We start from the raw sequence: 20,177 nt of genomic DNA on the forward strand, positions 1-20,177 counted from the left end.
CACCACTTCCGGCTTTTTTTCTTTTTGCTTATGTGGTGCTGAGGAATCGAACCCAGGGCCTCAGGCATGCAAGGCAAGCGCTCTACCACTGAGCTACCTTCACAGCCCTGGTCCAGCTTAATTCTATAGTTTCCTTTTTGATTAGTAACCCTTCATACTTTTAGCAATGAATCTGAAAAAGTTTTAAAGAATTTATGCTCCAGATTGTTTAGGTCAGAGGCCAGAACATCTGGCTACATATATTGCTATCTCCAAAATATTTGGCTGTTTATTTCCTTCAATGTAAACACTTATTACTTTAAATATTCCAAGTGAAGAGAGAAGAGTGAGGACTAAGAGCTTTTTTTTTTTTTGAAGACTTCAATATCTCTGGCTGTTTTACTTTCGGAGTACTGAATAGGTAATTATTTGAAAATTATGGTGGTATTATTGAAATAAAATGCAAGAATTATATATATCAGGCTATGTTAGCATTTACCTTCATAGTTCCAACTCTTAATACTAAAACACAAGGGTAGGATTGTAAAGATGTACTGATGTAAAAGTTCTTTTGAAAACAAGACTAAAAGATTATTAAATTATTTTAATAGTAATTTGTCATTGTAGTTTATGAAAATAATGCACAATTGAATGGTTTCCATTTGTCTTTGTTCCAAATAGAGATGTTAATTACAGTACTAGGGGGAAAATATTTAGCATTACAAAGAATCATATAAAAGCTACCTGATACATACTCCAGTAGTGACTTAAAATACAATCATCAAGTCTTTACAACAATTCTAAACAATAGTATTATTAAAAATCTAGTGCAAATTGACTTATACATTCAATTTTAGTTAAATGAAGGCACTCATTACACATGTAGCATCAGAATCATTTTGTAGTTGAATAATCTTCATCTATTCTTCTCATAGTTGTGTCTTGAGTTTTCTGTGTAGAAAGTCCTATGACAAGACTGTAGGTTGGCCTAAATACTAAGCAATTTCCTTATGAAGTTTGATTGTTTCTTACAGCCAACTTATATGGAAATAAATTTTGAGCCATCATCAAGGAGCCACAAATGTTATTCCAGAACTGTTACTCCTGTCAAAATGTCCTGATAAAAGAAGAGAAATGGCCTGCCTTGGTCTTCATAACTTGGTTGCTCTTGTCTTCCAAGCCTGAAAGTTGGACAGGGTCTGTTCTTTAGAGCGCTGGTATCCTTGTGCTACTAGTGAGCTGATAATCAATCCACTGTAACCAAAAATAAGAAACTAACAATCTCCATCTTAACAATCTCCTTCACTCCCTGATAACTCTTTCCTTTTTCTAATGGGAGGTTGGAGAGCCAATGTCAAGTAGAGAAAAAGAAAGGAATATGCTTCTTCTATGGTGAAGAGTGTGAAGGGAATAAAGTTAATAGATCACTGGAGACCAGGCATTCATTAATAAATAAATGCAATGAACGGTACTGTAAACAGACCTGTTTAGAGAATTAACATTGAATGAGTTCTACTGGTAACCAGTTTATAGGTATTGACTGCACATTTAAGTCAAATGCCTGGTTTCAGCAATGAGTTTCTATTGAATGCCTATTGGCATTAATGTTTGTATATCATAAACCAACATCTGCATTTGTAATTGACCAGATCATTTATAATTTACAAGATATGAGTGAACAATAGTTAATTACTGTTTGAGTCATGCAGAGGTTTCATATTAGGCTCTGGTGTCCTTAGAATATGTAAATAATATAAAAAGTGACAATGACATAGAAATGATAATGCACGTGAATTGAAGTTGTATAAACTGAGTTCTTGTACCTCAACGATCTCTGTGACTTTTAGCTCCTTTGTGGCAATGAAGATCAATTTCTTCATAAATAGCTCTGAAACAAACAAAAAAGCCAAAAAAAAAAACATGGAAAAAAAAAGTTACTATATATCCGAATACTATGGTGCTTTTAAATTGCTAGAACCGTATCTAGAAATATGGGGCTATTTGGGGAAGTCAGGAAACATTAGTGAATAGATGTTAAGGTCTCAATCCTAAAGCTTAGGTTTCTAATTTTCTTAAGTTCCAATGTAGCAATTCATATACCTGCTTTAAAAAAAAATACACACACACACATAAAGACAATTCATTTTGTTGATTTAAAGGAAAAATAAGGAGTAAAAATTCTTATCCTGGGCTCATGAAAAGCCTGTTATAAAAAGTCCAGAACTTTTCTGCAAGATTCTGTGCTTTTCCTTCTAAATTCCCTGGAATTTGCCCCTATAAAGGAAGAACCACATTCCATGGCCCTACCTCTCCAGCTTTACTGTTTCTTTTCTATGCTCACGTACAGTACCTATGATAAGTACCATACTTACTAACAGCCATACCTAGTTAATCTAAATATAATAAAAATTCTCTACCTATTTAGATGCAGAAATGTAGTATTTTAAATTCTAAAAATTATATCAAGTTTAATGCCAGTTCCATAAACCACTAATAGATTCAGTGATACATCTGCTTTAGCAAACAATGTAAGCTAGGGGAAACTTCCTAAGTCCTGCATCAGGAAAAGAACATTTAACGAGTTTTAAGATCCATTAACAATTCATAAATGATTCCAGAACTGATGTATGTAAGGATTTAATTTTTCTTAATTAAAAAAATTATTTTGTCAGTGTGGGGCCTAAACTGAGGGCCTGCATGCTGTCCCTTAGCTCTTCAGCTTAAGGCTAGCACTCTACCACTTGAACCACAGTGCCACTTCCGGCTTTTTCTTCTTAGGTGGTGCTGAGGAATCGAACCCAGGGCCTCATACATGCAAGGCAAGCACTACTATCACTGAGTCATCTTCCCAGCCTTGTATGTAAGGACTTAAACTACGTTGTGGTCAAAGTTTCAAAGGCCTAGCCATGCCATGCATGGAGCGTGGGGGGTCCAGTGGGGCATCTCTTTGAACAGGAGATACCTCAGCTCAGTGCTGGCACATAAAATACAGATCTGGTACTACACAATATCCAAAAGTATGAGAAGCACAGAGACTTTGTATTCAAATAGCCCATTTCATTGTTAGCAACTATGAATGTGCAGGTTGCCAATTGTTGACCAGTAATTTCCATGCACTTGACTTGAACAATGATTCAGTAGGGGGCTACCTTTCTATCATTCAGAGGATATAAAACTCTAATGTGCCTTCCATCCAATATGTACTTGATTGACAAGAAATCATAAAATAATGGTGGTGTAAGGATTTAAAATTTAAAAGAAATTTTATATTCTTTATTCGTCATCTTATATTAACAATTTATTCATCATATATGATAAAGACTAAAAAGTTCTTATATGTAAGTTTCCTTAAATTCTCAAGGAACAGTTAAAATACTCTGTCATTGTGGCGCTTAGTTCATGAGTGAATAGTGCCCTTGTCAAGCTAGAGAGAAATTGGCTTTCTAAGAAGGTATCTGAAGAATCCACTAATGCACATGTTGGTTCCAGTTATTTTTTAATGTGCAACCTCAGCATTTTTATTGTTTAGTCACAGGTTGTGAGAAGACTAAACAACAGACAGTATAACACTTCATAAATCATGTTCAATAAGGTCATCAACCTTTGTCAAGACCTAAATAAAACTAAATATATACACACACACACACACACATATAGATAGATATAGATATATAAAACCAAGCTAGGTTAGCTCTACTATCAAAGGGAACCAGACAAGAAAATAATCATTTTATAAATAACTTTTATAAATAACTTACTCTGTGGTAACAGCAGGAGCTAAAGGATCAAATTCCATTACCTCGTAGTAATTGGGTGGCTGGCTATCATTGTTTATCATTGCTTTAGGTGAAAAAGTAGACCAGTTAATAGATGGTAAGCTTGCCACAGGATACACAATATTATACTTAGTGTAACAAATCTAATTGTTAAGTCTTAAATACAAGATTCTGAGAAATACAACCCAAACAAGCAGACTAGTGTTCAGGTACTCTGAAGTTCAACTAATCTATATATAACAAAAATATTTCCAAACGTTAACGTTTCATTTACTGTAGTGTTCCAAATACAGCATTCAGTTCAACACATTTTTATAATATAATGGTGTCACGGGCACTGCATTTACCCAATATGGCTTATTTGTTTTCACTTCCTAATAGATTCTCAACAGACTCAGATACTCCCACCAGTTTTCTTATTTGATACAGATAATGAGACCTCTTGTACCTGGGTGACTGCTGGGTAAGGGTGGTGGCCTTTGGTTTGATGGTGTTGCTGTGATGGTCTGTAGGCTGACTGGCTGCAGTAATACTGAATTTGAGTGTTCTGGTAACTGAAGAAAGGACATGTTCAAACACACATTCCATGTTAAGCAATTTTATTATTAGATCCTTAGGCTTCCAAGTGTCATTGTATCAAAAGCCATAGGCACTCAATTGGATAAGAACTAGTTATTTAGGGTTTTTTGTTGTTGTTTGTTGCCAGTCCCAGGACTTGAACTCTGGGCCTAGGTGCTGTCCCTGAGCTCCTTTTACTTAAGGCTAATACTCTGCCACTTAAGCCACAGTGCCACTTCTGGCTTTTTCTTTTTTTTTTAATTATTAAATATATTTTTTATTGTAAAGTTACTATACAGAGGGGTTTCAGTTAATGAGGAAAGTAATGAGTACATTCCTATCAAGCATTGTTACCCCCTCCTTTGTTTTTCCCCTACCATCCCTTCCCTCCCCACCTCCCCAACTCCTCCCTCTCCCACAAAGTTGTTAAATTCGTTTTCAACATAGTATCTTCTACATCTCATTGCTACAATGGGTCAACCTGTATCCTTCTTTCAGCATTTTGTTATTTCCCTTCCCCTTCCCAAATTAGAAAAATGTATATGCAAGATGCAGGACACCGCAATCAAATACAGTGAAAATGGGTTATACATAAGGGGAAGAACATACAAAAGAAACAAAAAACCCGCACAGTACATTATAAGTACATTAAAAACTACAACAAGAAAGACAAAACCTCTTGTGTCCCTTTCTTGGAATTCATTTCGCTTAGCATCATCTTACATGGTCATACATAATAGCTTTTGATCTTTTCTTCTGGCTTATTCTTTGATAAGAGTCTATGGAATTTCCTGCCTGGGCTAGCTTTGAACTGTGATCCTTAGACCTCAGCCCCCTAAGTAATTAGGATTATAGGCATGAGCCCACTGGGGCCTCACATTACTTTAGTTTTTTAAGTAAAAACTACTTGGAAAACATACTACATTTCTGTCTGATTTCATGCCCATTTCCCATTTAAAATGTAAAACATATATTTTTTAATGTTGCTCTTAGTTGTTTCACTCTGAACCTCCAACAGGAAAAAAAAATAAACATCTTAATCTGCAGAAAGATGATTTAATATTTATCCAGGTACCAGTGGCTCACACCTGTAATCATGGCTATTTAGGAGGCTGAGATCTGGGGCTCACAGTTTGAGCCAGCATGGGCAGAAAAATCCGTGCGACTCTTACCTCTAGTTAACTACCCAAAAGCCAGAATTAGAGCTGTGGCTTAAGTGGTAGACTACCATCCTTTAGTAAAAAAAGCTAATAAGAGATAGCCCTGTGCTCTGAGTTCAAGCCATAGAACCAGTACAAAAAAAAAATCCAAATATTAAGTGATTAGAAATATTTCTTACTATACTTTCTTCTTTTTTTCCACAAGTCCTGGATACCTAGCTTATAGACACTATCACTGAAGTAATAAATAGGACAGTCCAAGTTCCTGCATTCAGGCTGCAATCAGCAAATGCAGGTCAGTGTCAGATGGCATATGCTACAGTAAGACATAGAAGGTAACGAGGTGCGATTTTGCACTGATAGGCACTGATGTGTAACCACTGTGGATATTTACGCAGGACCCTGCTGACATGGGCCTTCCGATTATCTGGAAGGACACTAGTGTACAGGGTCTGAAGCCGAGGTGGCCAGCATGGTTGGAACAGAGTCATGATTGGAGCAAAGAGGCAAAAGGTAACAACACTACAGAGGTATCCACACACGAGGTCAGATCAGCATCTCAAGTTCTTACTTAATGAAACAGGAAGAAAATGAAGAGATGGGTGCTAAGTGGATCTGTGACAATGACTTGACTTTTTAAAAACCTTGCTCTGATTTCTAGGACTAGAAATAGTGAGATAGGATGGGAGTACAAAGAAGGGCATGAGGTACCGGCTGATAGAGCAACGTTTAGTAGGCCACTGTAGTATACTGACGGAGAAGTGGAGGTGGTGAAATACCATTGGATCCCACATACCTTTGAATGTAACATAACAGGTGGAGGTCAAGTGCTTTCCATCTGAGTGGGAAAGTGAAGTGAGAGAGAGAGTCTGCAAAAAGAGCCCACTGAGCTGGGCGCAGGTAGCTCATCCCTGTATCCTAGCCACTCAGGACACTGAGATCTGAGGATTGTGATTCCGACTCAGCCAGGACAGGAAAGTTCCTGAGACTCTTAGCTCTCCAACTAACCAACAAAAGTCTGAAAGTGGTGCTGTGGCTCAAGTGGTAGAACACTAGCCTTGAGAGAGAGAAAAAAAAAAAAGCTCAGGGACAGTGCCCAAACCTTGAGTTCAGGCCGCAGGACTGGCACCAAAAACAAAACACAAACACAACAAAAAAGTGGATATGAGTTCTGAGTTTAGGGAGAAGATCTGGTTTAGAGACATGAACTTGTCGGTAGAACTTGGTTATTTCAGCACATCAAACCAAAAGACCACAGAGGAGTAAATGTCAATATAGAGAAATCTGAAGCCTGATCCCTGAGTTTCCAACACTGAAAGGTCAGGAGAAGAGAAGGGCCAGCAAAAAAAGGCAGTGAAGACATAAAAATGGGCAAGAGAAGAGCTAACAATACTATCTGCCAGCCATGTGAGGGAAGGGAAGTGTTTTGTTGTTTTTTTGTCGGTCATGGGGCTTGAACTCTGGGCATGGGCGCTGTCCCTCAGCTCTTCAGCTCAAGGCTAGTGCTCTACCACTTGAGCCACAGCGCCACTTCCAGTTTTCTGAGTGGTTTATTGGACATAAGAGTCTCATGAACTTTCCTACCCGGGCTGGCTTTGAATCGTGATCCTCAGATCTCAGCCTCCTGAATAGCTAGGATTAAAGACATGAGCCACCAGTGCCCTGCAAGTGGTTCATTTTATACACAGGTAAAACAAAGACTAAGGACTGCAACTTGCTTTTGTTTTTGTGATGCTTGGAATGAAACCTGAAGCCTTGTGCATCCTACTGCTCTTCCTGTACCATCTAGCTCTATCTCCAGCCCAGGTATCATGGTTTTGAACTATCTTTTCAAACAGAAGTATCACTCAACTTGTCCATCTTAGAAAGATTATAAAGGAAATAAAGGTCTAAACTAGGGCCTCATCAACAGAGTCTAAACAAATGCTGAGGAGAACATGAGAAAAAAATAACCACTGCTTTGGGGCCATGATAATCTAAGAGCCAGAAGAGGGTTGTGTTACTTACATTATCGTATGTGTGACTTGAGGTGAGATTTTGGCTGGTCCTTTGGGCAAACCTAGGATAGTGTGATAACACAGCATGATTATCCTACAGTGAGAACACAAATGCAAAATGTAAGATGATTTTCCTAGTCTAAAAACCGATCCCACATCTTCAATAAAAATATAAAATTAATACTGAATAAAAAATAATACTTCTAACATTATCTTCTGGTTACAAGCCCTCCAGATTATGAAGCCCACATATCAGGGAGAGCAAAGTTATAAAGCACTATCCTTTGACAGTGGTAGTCCTGAGACCCTGAGGTGTCGATGGTACTTAGTCTTACCATCAGAGTAGCTAAAGCCACATCACTTTGTAGAAGAGAGTCGAGGTTACAAAGGAAGGTGGGAGGAGTCCAGTACTGGGTAAGGTGGATCCTCTTTTTTTCCTCTGAATGTATGAAGTAAGCATTTAAGGACAGTGAAAATACCAACAACCTATTTCGAGAAAGATGAATTCTCTTTCTCTGTCTCTCTCTCCCCTCCGTCTCCTCTGTCTCCTTTCTTTCCTCTCCCCTTTCCACTTTTTCTTTCCCCACTTTCTCTCTCCCCCCCCTCTCTTTTTTATTCTCTTATTTGAACACAATGTGACCTGAGCCCCAAATACAGCCATCAGTGATGGCAGAGCGCCAAGAGAAGCACTGTCATTTTTCCACAAGGAGCACAAAAGAAGAATCTGTGGAAATCCCTAGCTATGCCTTCACATCTGTCCTCATATCTTAAGCCACAGGTAACCTTTATGTGGCTGCAATGACAACAGACAACAGGAAAATTTTCCGTTCCAGTTACTAGAGCTGCACAATCTTAAAGGGCGGGGAGAACTGTTATTTCTTTTTGCCTTGCCAATTGGCCACAGCACATCACAATAGAGGAATGTATGGTATAATTGGCTAATTAATGAGCCTCCTTCATGACTGGAGAACAGAGCAGAGGAGTTCCAGGATATCAGTTAAGTGTCAGAGAAATCACAGCAATAGAAGAAGTGAGGGAGGGAGGGAAACAGTCATAAAGTTGTTTATGAAATCCTGGGCTTGATCTGTTGTATTCACTGGTTGATGCAAGTAGATTCAAACAGCATTGCACAGACTTTAAAATTGTAGCTGACTTTGAAGCCACAACATACAGAGGCGGAATGAAACAGTCACATTAATCTAACTAAATTGTTTGATTACTAAAATCAAAACATCAACACCATTCTGGACATATTAAATGAAGATTAAGAATCTCATAGTAAATATTAAAAATGCCCAAGAGAGAATCCAAGATTACCAGACATACAAAAAAAAACCCGAAGGGGCTAGGAAGGTGGCTCAGTGGTAGAGTGTTTGCCTTGCATGCCTGAGGCCCTGGGTTCGATTCCTCAGCACCACATGAGCAAAAAGAAAAAAAAAGCTGGAAGTGGCGCTGTGGCTCAAATGGTAGAGTGCTAGTCTTGAGCTGAAGAGCTGAGATTCAGAGTTCAGGCCCCATGACCGAACCCAATAAAAAATAAAAATAAAACAGAAAAATTTCAGTGCAATTAAAAAGACAATATAAATGGATGTCAAGAGAACACAGATGTTGGAATTATCTCACAGAAATTTCAGCTATTGTACCAATGCTCTAAGGAACAATTTGTAACACTACCAAAAACAAAAAAGAAAAGTTTTAGCAAAGAAACAGCCAATATAAAAAAAAGTGGAAATTTTAAAAGCAAAAAAACATGTACGGTAATATCACAATGAAATTCCTTTTTGTAATTAATATATGCTAAAAAAAAGACAACTGAAATTGTTTCAAACTTACAGATAAAGCTCCCCAGCAAAATGAGGACAGAAAACAAAAATAGTGAACTTGAACCAGCTCAAAGAAATTATTCAATCTGAACAAAGAGGGGAAAAAAAGTGAATAAAGAAATTAACAAGCTTAACTCATACCTGAGGTAACACAGATCTAACACTGTGTCATTAGAGCCCCAGCAGAAAGCAGACAGTATGTAGTGCTGGAAAAAAAAAAAAAAAACTGAAAGAAATAAAGGCCCACTGGGTGCCAGTGTTTCAAGCCTGTAATCTTAACTACTTTAAGAGACAGAGATCTGGAGAATCTCGCAGTTGAAAGCCAGTCTTAGAAAAGTTCTCTAGACTCTATTGCCAAAATAACCAAGGAAAAACATGGCTGGAGGCAGAACACCATCCTATCAAGCAAACCTACCAAGTGTGTGACCCTAAGTTCAAACCCAGTACTAGCTTTCAAAAAGAAAAGAAAGATTGAAAATTTCATAATTTAGTGAAAGTCAAAAACACATATATCATTTATATATATATATATATATAGGTATATAGATATATCTATCTATCTATCTATCTATCTATCTATATATATATATATATATTCAAGTTCTGTTTCTGGATTAAATCCTAGCCCCTGCTGTCCCCAAGGTTCAAGATTGTCCAAGTCATAATCTGAAAACTGTGTGGCCTTATTTGGAAAAAGAAAACAACAAAAAACCATTTCCACAGATAGCATTAGGAATCTTGAGATGAGGATATTACATTGTTTTCTACTGTAGGGCTACACATGCAATGAGGTGGAGACACAGAGAAGGCCACTTGGATAATACAGACACAGAAGCTAGAGATGGGGGTCAAGGAAGCCAAGGAGTGCCACATTACCAGATACTGGAATAGGAAGAGAAGAGATTCTCAGACTTCTTGCCTCCAGAACATTGAGAATAAATATCTGTGGTTTAAACCACCTAATTTTCAGTAATTTCCTATGGCAGAACTTAGGAAACTAATACACTCAGCCAAGCCCAAATAAATAAACCAAAAGACATCATGCCCAGACATCACCAACAACTCAAAATTAGAGACAAAAGCAGTATTTACAGCAGCCAGAAAAGACAACACATTATCTATCAGAAGAATAATGCTTCAAGTCAACGTAGATGTCTTCTTAGAAACTAGGCTATTAAAATATTAGAAACATATGAGTGGAACAACCTTTTGAAGCTGCAAAAACAAACAACTGCAGACCTAGAATTCTATGCTCTACTGAAACTGCCCTTCAGGAACAAAGATAAACTAGTTAAATAGAACTGCTGATAGAACTGCTAAAGGAATTAAAAACAAAACAAAAAAAACTTCAGAGAGAAGGTAAATCAAACCAGAAGAGAAGGGCAGCAGAAATAGTAAATACTGGATAAATATAAGACCTTTTCTCTTCTTGAGTTCTTATAATTGAAAGGTGCAAGCAAAAATTAAAACATGTTCTATTGGTAGATTTTCAATAGAAATATGTAAGATAACCAACATAAAAGGAGACTATATAATTTATAGAGAGAGATATGAAACATATATATATATATATATATATATATATATATAAAACATTTCATTTCAAGTGGTTTAATGGCGATTACAAAGGCTGGAAAATTAAGGATACTGCAATCTCAAAAGCCATGCCTTTACTCTTGCTATATACACATATAAATATACATGCCATAAAAGGTACAATCAAAGCCATACTAGATGAACTAAACTGGAATTCTGAAAACATTCTAATAATCTGAAAAAATGCGTAAGTGATCTGAAGAAAAGGGAAGAATAGTAAATTATGCAATGGTAGACAGTGCAAAATTTATTACATGTAAAGAGTATAAACAGATCAATCTCCAAACCAGGAATTATGAAGGCACATAAAAAGTGAAGTACTCAATATGCTACTTCCAAGAAATGACAAATACTTTGAAATAGTTACGAAAAAGATGGGGAAAGATATCACTCAAACACTGATAGAAAACTAGAGTAAGCAAATATCAGGGCAAAGAAAATTAGGGGTAGCTGGGTGCCGGTGGCTCACGCCTATAATCCTAGCTATTCAGGAGGCTGAGCTCTGAGGATCGTGGTTCAAAGCCAGCCCAGGCGGGCAAGTTCATGAGACTCTTATCTCCAATAAACCACTCAGAAAACTGGAAGTAGTGCTGTGGCTCAAGCGGTAGAGTGCTAGCCTTGAGCTGAAGAGCTGAGAGACAGTACCCAGGCCCAGACTACAAGCCTCATGACCGGGAAAAAAAAAAAAAAAGGAGATAAAGAAGGATATTAGATAGTAATTGTCAAGCCACCAAAAAGATGAACATTCCTAAAGATGAACATTCCTAAAGTACAGTCATTCAATGATAAGAGCTTCAAAATACATGATAAACAAAGACCAATTTTAGACAATCTCTTCTAGAAAGTTTAAGTATTATGTGGTTCTATTTAGATGCTATACTTGAAGGCTAACCATACAGATTAGTGATTGCTGGTGCATGAGGCTGGGACTGGCAAATGTGACTACAAATGACTAGTATAATAGAAAAAGGGAGGGAAGAAAGAAGTGAAGAAGGATGTGAAGGAGGGAGGGAGAAGAAAAGGGAAGGAAGAGAGGAGGAAGGTAGGGAAGGAAGGAATTATATATAGTACTTTATATATATGACATATAACATTTTACATATATATATTATATATCATATATATGTGTATGTGTGTGTATAGCCATTACATTGGTTTGACATCTGGCTGGTAGAAATGTATTACCAATTAACTTACATATATAACATTTAAAAGAAATTAAAAATATTGTCTTTTTTATTTTTTGCTCTTTTTATTCTGCATCTCCCTAAACTTAAGTCACTACGACTCTTTTTGGATTTTTCTGCATCCTACCTTTATTTTTTTATGAAAATAGATAAAATATGAATACTTATTCATTTTTCCATTTTCTTACACAAATGTTATATACCATACATGTGTTGCTCTGCATTTTTCCTCCCAATTAGTAGTACAAATATTTGTGATTGTCAGAGGGCTGACTTTCTCCTCTAATTCTGCAATACTATAAAACTATTTTCCAGTCAGTACTTTACTAGTCAGTACTTATTAATTTGCTGTTCCCTAAAATACTGTAAACCATAAATTTGTCATATCTAATTGTGTAATAAATGAGCATAAATTGTTTGAAATCAGACTCCAGCTTTAAAGGTAACTATTGTCATTTGCACCTTGTAAAAAATAGATAATTTTGGGCTGGGAAGATGGCTCAGTGGTAGTGCTTGCCTCACATGCATGAGGCCCTGGGTTTGACTCCTCAGCACCACTCACCTTGAGCTGAAGAGCTGAAGGACAGTGCCCAGGCCCAGAGTTCAACCTCCATGACCAACAAAAAAAAACAAAACACACAAATACATAATTTTATCCTAAGCACTTGTGGCTATGTCTGTAATCCTAGCTACTCAGGAGGCTGAGATCTGAAGATCGCAGTTTGAAGTCATCCGAGGTAAGTAAGTCAGTGAGATTCTTGTCTCTAACCACCAGAAGACCAGAAATGGAGTTGTGACTCAAAGTGATGGAGCGTAAGCCCTAGGCAAAAGAACTCAAGGACAGTGCCCAGGCCCTGAGTTCAAACCCCTTGATTGACAAAAAAACAAACAAACAAAAACCCACATAATTTTGTGATACTTTTTGTCTTTTCATAGCTAATGAGATCTATTACCAAACATTTGGACTTTGGTCAATATGAAAGGTAGAAACAAAATACCTTAAACTTACATTTCTCTAACTATATCATTTCACTTATTTATGATTATGTCTTTGCCAGTGATCTATTAGTTGAAACTTGCTGTTTACTACATGCATATTGGCAAGTTATAGTCACTGTAAGTCTCAATCTCTTGCATTACACAAATGAAATGACTGCAACACTGAAGGAAGAACTTTGGAAAAGATTACAGGATCATAAAAGTTACATAGCACTTGTTATGTGCCAGATATTTCATGTGGCTTTACTCTTAACAATTTTAAATCTTCTCTCTTTCTCTTCCTTGGTCTTTATATTTGTTTTCCTCCATCTCCTGTTACCACTAAGAAATAACAGATAACTTATTACCATCTCTTGTGTAACATGATAATGGTTATATTAGGAATTTTCCATACATTGTTTCTCATACATAGTTGTAAGATTCCTGGGAAGTATTCTTAGAAGGGAAATAAATGAAGGTTCACAGTGGCTAAAATCCAATCATAGGTCTTATAGCTAGTGAGAAGCAGGACGGATTCCAAGATCTGTCTGATTCTATAGTCTATACTGTTTGCTCTGATGTCCACCATGTACTATTAAGTATAAAGAACTAGATGCTATTGGTTTTGTTCTGTAGTATTAGTGATGTACTTACGGGGATATTTCTGTATTTTCTGAAGCTAACAAATCCATTTGTGGATAAAGACTGGGACTCAAGTTGTTTGTTACTACAGGATTTGGAGCACTGAAACCTAGAACAGAAAATGGAGTTGTATGGCTTTAAAATATTTTCCACAGAAAACAAACAAATATAGATTAATTTGGATATTTCCTGCCACTATCATATAATCATAGGATTTTCCCTAAAGGAGATTAAAGTGTATCATTTATCGGGGAGAGAGAAATAGAAATAAGACAGAAAGACAAGAGCTATTTGCTGTAATGAAAAGAGATTATTGTAAAGGGAACACATACTATTTTGTTGGACTTTTAAAAATCTCATCTCTTGGGGCTGGGAAGATGGCTCAGTGGTAGAGTGCTTGCCTTGCATGCCTGAGGCCCTGGGTTCGATTCCTTAGCACCACATAAGCAAAAAGGAGAAAAGCCGGAGGTGGCGCTGTGGCTCAAGTGGTAGAGCGCTAGCCTTGAGCTGAAGAGCTGAGGGATAGCGCCCAGGCCCAGAGTTCAGGCCCTACTACCGGACCCAAAAAAAAAAAAAAAATCTCATCTCTTGTCCTATTCAGCACAAAAAGTAAAAGATTATACAGAGCTCTACTCTAATGTCTAACCTTTTAACTTCCCATAATCTCAAATGAGTACTTGAAACAGAATAATTCTTTAAAATTTCTGATTAAAAAATAAACAAGAAACTGGTGCTGGTGGCTCATGGCTGTAACCCTACCTACTCAAAAGGCTGAGATCTGAGGATGGAGGTTGGAAACTAGCCAGGGAAGGAAGTCCATAAGACTCTTATCTCCAACTTAAGCACAAAACAAAACAAAAAATAAAAAACACTGGACATGGAGCTGTGGCTCAAGTGGGAGAGTGTTAGCCTTGAGCAAAAAAGCTCAGGGACAGCACCCATGCCCTGAGTTCAAGCCCCAGGACAGACACACAAAACCAATCACACACACACACATACCACCACCACCACCACCACCATCACCACCATCCCCACCAGAGAAAATACTCCAATACGACCCTCTACAAATCTTGCTGGCTAACATAAGCAAGCAGGCAATATTTTAGAAGTGAAGAAAGCTCTAAGAAAACCTCAAATTCATTGCCACTGAGTATTTTTGCTCTGGAAATGCCAGATAATCTAAGAGAAAAACCACAACTAGATTTTAGCATTTTTTCACTGTCCTTATTTTGGAACTTGTTAGAAATGAGGACAGAAGAAGGTAACAACATAACTATATAAAATGGGTGGCCCCACGCCTACAATAAGTTGTATAAACATCATTTCCTTTACCTTCACAGCAGCCCCTGTAGGAAACCAGTATAAAAGAGAGTCTCAAAGGTTAGGTGCTTAATTGTGACAGAACTGGTTTTTCAACTTTTACTTTTCTGACTCCCTCTATATTTTCCCTCTCCTTCCCACCCCCACATGGATGATGACTCATAATTCCTGAATTCCTCTGGGTGCAATTCAGTCCCTTACTTAATGCTGCTGTAAACCAGAGAAACCCAAGGATGATAACATATGGGTTAAGAGTATGTGATTCCTGGGGGACTAATGTATTGGCTATGAGATGGACAACCTCTACAGGGTATGCTAAGTACATTTCAGAAGAATTTAAACCAGTAGGATGAATTTCAAAGGCCTCCCCTAACATATCCTATTCCTGTACAGGGTCTGACCCAGCCATTTTCCAGGAAGTAATTACATCTCCTGATAGAATTCCCTGATACCCAAAATGACTTCCTTCTTTCTGGAGGCAGTTAATCATGACACCAAGAACTGGAGCACTGATTCCTATCAAGCTCTTCTGACGGTGTGAAGAGGTCCCCAACTGCTTATTTACTTAAGTTTGAAAACTGTGCATTCATGTTGCTGAGTTCTCCTTGAGTGACTGCAGGAACGAAAGAGCTGGGACTCAGGTCCAAGAGATCACAAGATGGAGCAGAAGGCTCACTGGCAGTCTGAAAAGAAAACAGACAAAAGCAGAACGCAGAAAACAATGAGGCATGAGATTTACCAGGGCTGTATCTCTCCCCATAACCTTTACCCTGGAGCCTATTTGGATTGCATTCCAAAATACTCCATTCGGTGAGTAACAAGAGTATGATTTACAGCTCACCATTCACGTGGGGTCCTGCTTAATTTGGGATACTTCTTAGGACTTTTGATTTAAGGCAAATGAATATTCAGTATCACCCAAACCTCCTGAAATTTGTTAACGCATGTCTCTTTTTAAAGATCTTGTAGGTATGCCTTGCTTCTTACTATACAATGGGTAAAAATACTCAATTGTTTATGACATTTCTTTTTTTTCTTTTTGGGTCCGGTCGTGGGGCCTGAACTCTGGGCCTAGGGGCACTGTCCCTCAGCTCTTCAGCTCAAGGCTAGCGCTCTACCACTTGAGCCACAGTGCCACTTCTGGCTTTTTTCTTTTTGCTTATGTGGTGCTGAGGAATTGAACCCAGGGCCTCAGGCATGCAAGGCAAGCGCTCTACCACTGAGCCACCTTGCCAGCCCTGTTTATGACATTTCTAATCACTTACATGGGTGGCTTCATTCTGGTTCCCCCTTTGCTCCAAAAGCCTCTGTTGGTTTCGAGTAAACCTGTTGGAATAGCAAAATGCAACTACTTAAGATGGACAGGAAAATGCTACAAAAGTTAACCATTAGTACAAGTACCTATATTTGTATTTATATGAAATACAAATATTTCAGGATGGTGAAAGCAAGCCTCACCTACTACGAAACAAAAAACAAAGTGTTTTCATTTGTTAATTTGTTTTTGCAGTAATGGGGTTTTGAACTCAGAACCCTACATTTGTTAGGTAGGACCTCTACTATTTGAGCCACTCCACCAGTCCTGACAGTATTTGAGAAAAACTAAGAATCCCAGCAACCAGAAATTAGTGTGTGTATTTTCTTCCAGATTTTTGTTTCTCTGAGAATTTTGTTTACTGAAAGTCTTGTTCTATAGCCCAGGTTGGCCTCAAACTTGCAATCTTTCTGCCTCAGCCTCCCTACGCCAAGGAAAGTAGGCAGGCAGACTCTGTAAATTGTAAAAGATAAGGGTATAGCATCTCCAGAGCTTCCAAAAGTACATGTTTCCTTCTCACACTCACTCATCTGTGATTCCTGACCTAGAGAATTCAAGTTAATATTTTATGATAACGAATTATTGTAATAAATTATTCTATGGTAATGAATTATTCTATGGTAATGAATAATTATTGTAATGAGTTATCAAGATTGTCAAAATTTGATACATCACCCACAGGAAACGAAAACACCAACCCTAGTGTCTCTTCTAGAGGTGAGAACTTCTCCCTGAACCTCAGGGAGCAGGAGCTTCTATCTCACATTTGCTGTCCTCTCTTTGGCACACGTGAGGTTCAAAGTGGAACCAGAATGAACTATTCACAAAAGGAGGACGATTTTTCTAACTTCTAGATGACATCAACATTTTTCCTTAAGGAGGCCTTTAGACAGTGGCCTTATGTGACAACAGAGCTCTCCCAAATGAAAATCAGAAGGCAGTACTATACAGAAAAATATCTGTCCTTGGTTACGTCTCCTCCTTACGAAGATTTATATCAGAGGAAATGAAGGGCAAGAATTGTGATTCTGTTCATTGCTAAGAAAAAACATGGTTCCGGAGCTCACAACATCAGTCAGGCCCTGTCATCTTTTCTTACAAACAACTATTGTCCCTGAGAAGCAGTTAATATGAGATAGTGAAGGAAAGAAACTATCATTTTATACTTCTGGTTTTTATTTGACTGGCTTTCTTGGCTCATTCATTCCCAGTGTGTGTGGAAGAGTAGTCATTTTTATACTGGGATACTAATTGAAAGGTTAAGAAATCAGTATTTAGCCGGGTGGATGCCAGTGATTCATGCCTGTAAGCCTAAGATGTAAAGGATTGTGACTCAAAGCCAGCCCGGACAGGAAAGCCCAAGACACTCTTCTCTCTAATTAATCACCCAAATCAGTTGGAAGTGGAGGTATGGTGTCTCAAGTGCTTGAGTGCTAGCTTTGAGCAAAATAAGCTAAAGTTCAGGGCTGCCCTGGTACTGGTAAAAAAAAAAAAAAAAGAAAAGAAATTGAAATATTTGATAATTTAATGAGTGCCAATATACACTGGCTAGTTTCATCCTTTAAAAAAAAATCAGCCCCTCCAAAGACAGGAGAAGTCTTTAAAAAAAATTATAGAGTTTATCTGACATCAATAGCTAGATTTGAATCTAGGCCTGCTCACCACTCTCTTGTTTGTCAGACTGATCTCAACCTTCATCTGCTGTTAACCATCTAGGGAGAGTACTAAATACTACTAGTAATTTTCAGTAGGAAAGGTGCCTCTTTCAGTGTCTAGAAAGTCACTTCAACCAGGAGGAACACTATGATGTCTACTGAGTCATGGCCATACAAGAGAAAACTGTCCCACCAAAGATGCCACAACTGTCAAGTAAAAAGAATCTAGAGTATTTCCTTATGTTTCCTCCAGTAGGAATGTTAAGCGAACGATAGTGAAAGTCAGGTCTGAGAAGTATCAAAAAGCAAACCAATGGCTCACCTCTCATACCCAAGGATGGCATTATTCAAATCCTCATTCACTTGAATGAGCTCCACAGTTAAGTCCTCATTCTCCACCACCACAAGCAGGTCCATGATCCTCTCCTGCATCTCTCGGCCTACCTTGTACAGTTTCTGTCAAAGAAAGGAGAGAGGTTTCTTCTTCTATACTAAGAATGTTCTATAAAGACAAGTAGTTTATATCTGCAATTGCCTCCACATTGTCGCCTATAAGAAACTACCACGGTAGAAAATTGCCAACACTACTTGTCCTTCCTAGAAGACTGACTTTGTTTCTCTGAAAGTCAAAATAAGTGTCAGAAAAACAATGAAGGTACACAGGAAATAATGATGGCCTATAATTAGAAAATGCTCTATGCTAATATACATGCATTGTTTATTAGCTATGCTATGCTAGGAAAAAATCACTTATTTTCTAAATTTTAAGTATTCTCATTGATAAAGAAATAACCACTTGTCCATTCTATCTCAGAGGCCAACATAAAAATCAGATGTGATATGTAATGAACTCTGTAATCTAAAATGTAACTGTCATTATTAATAATGGTAGACATAAGTTAAAGTACCATAATTTTATTTTTTACACTTAAACATTTAAAGTTTATGGTTATATTATGTTCTGATTACTCAGAATCATTACATTCTGACTACTCATAAACTGACTACTCAGAATCACTGCACAGAGCCATGATGCAATCACCCAACTCAGCTTGCCAGCTTGTTCTCATAAGCATCCAAGAGACCCACTGTCCTTTTGCAGATTTATGATCTAGTCCAAGACTGAGGAGCAGGATCTCTACATTTAAAAACCCAAAACAGCCAGGCACCAGTCACTCAGGCCTCTAATCCTAGCTACTCAGGAGGCTAAGATCTGAGAATCACAGTTCAAAGGTAGCCAGGTTTGGAAAGTCCATGAGATTCTTATCTCCCGTAAACTACAAAAGGAGCTGGAAGTGGAGCTGTGGCTCAAGTGGTAGAGCACTAGTCTTGAGCACAAAAGCTCAGGGATAATTGCCTGGGTCCAGAGTTCAAGCCCCAGGACTAGCAAAACACAAAAAATTAAAACAAACAAACAAACCAAAACCACAACAAAAATACCAAGCTTCCCAATGTGTTTCTATGTACAGTGGCATTTGAAAATTGCTGCTTCACAACTATTTTCTTCAGGAAAACCTCTAGTAAGCCTGAGGTATACCTGGCTGGTATTACTATTTCCTCCATCCCATCTTTGAGAATCTATCACGCTAATATAAGGCCATTTTTTCTCCTGTAGTCACAGGAAACCTTGTTTATACATTGCACAATTACATTCTCCCCTCAAGAAAGGATACTACTGAAAAATTTATGTTTTCATGAAATCATTTAGAATCTCAAACAATCTATTCTAAGACTCCTGGAACTCTCTAAATAAATAAATCAAACTATTACTAACTGGTATTTAGACTCCAGGGTAAAAAACACTACTCTCTATAAAACGAAAAAGATATTTACAAGATAAAATGAAATGAAAAAGTGAAGCAGACAGACAGATGATGGACCGGGTTTTTATACCTACAGGAGGCCACCAGGAAAACTCTCCTATTTGCTAATGACATGGTCACCATCAGTACTGATATAGCACAGGAATCGAAGTTTTCCTTCATGTTTGAGATGATAAAATATATATTTTATACTTTGTGGGTTGTCGCAACCTGGGGCAACCAGGGACAAGACAATAACGTACACCGAACTGTGGAACTGAGGTTTGGGGCATTAGGGCCTGAGTCTTCCACCAGCTCCAGATATCCTGGGTCCATTTTACAAGGTAAATTTATGTAAATATACCTCAATAAATACCTTGTAAAATATG

General features: G+C 37.8%; 1 protein-coding gene across 2 annotated transcripts in view; it reads right to left on the bottom strand.

Moving 5' to 3' along the window:
- Positions 1-1,100: 1,100 nt before the first annotated feature.
- Positions 1,101-20,177, bottom strand: part of Tom1l1 (target of myb1 like 1 membrane trafficking protein) — a 41,880-nt gene continuing 22,803 nt past the window's right edge. The window contains exons 8-16 of one of the 2 annotated variants that reach the window (XM_013008822.1): positions 18,309-18,442; positions 16,282-16,342; positions 15,582-15,699; positions 13,709-13,805; positions 7,481-7,532; positions 4,204-4,309; positions 3,738-3,819; positions 1,803-1,867; positions 1,101-1,233 (exon numbers count right to left, since the gene is read on the bottom strand). In XM_013008822.1, coding sequence (XP_012864276.1) covers positions 1,804-1,867; positions 3,738-3,819; positions 4,204-4,309; positions 7,481-7,532; positions 13,709-13,805; positions 15,582-15,699; positions 16,282-16,342; positions 18,309-18,442 — 714 coding nt within the window. In that variant the 3' untranslated portion in view covers positions 1,101-1,233; position 1,803. Of the gene's footprint in view, positions 1,234-1,655; positions 1,868-3,737; positions 3,820-4,203; positions 4,310-7,480; positions 7,533-13,708; positions 13,806-15,581; positions 15,700-16,281; positions 16,343-18,308; positions 18,443-20,177 lie in introns of those variants that run through there. The other variant, XM_013008823.1, reaches the window with a different exon arrangement.

The sequence above is a fragment of the Dipodomys ordii genome, unplaced genomic scaffold, assembly GCF_000151885.1.
Source record: "Dipodomys ordii isolate 6190 unplaced genomic scaffold, Dord_2.0 Scaffold7, whole genome shotgun sequence".
NCBI lineage: Eukaryota > Metazoa > Chordata > Mammalia > Rodentia > Heteromyidae > Dipodomys > Dipodomys ordii.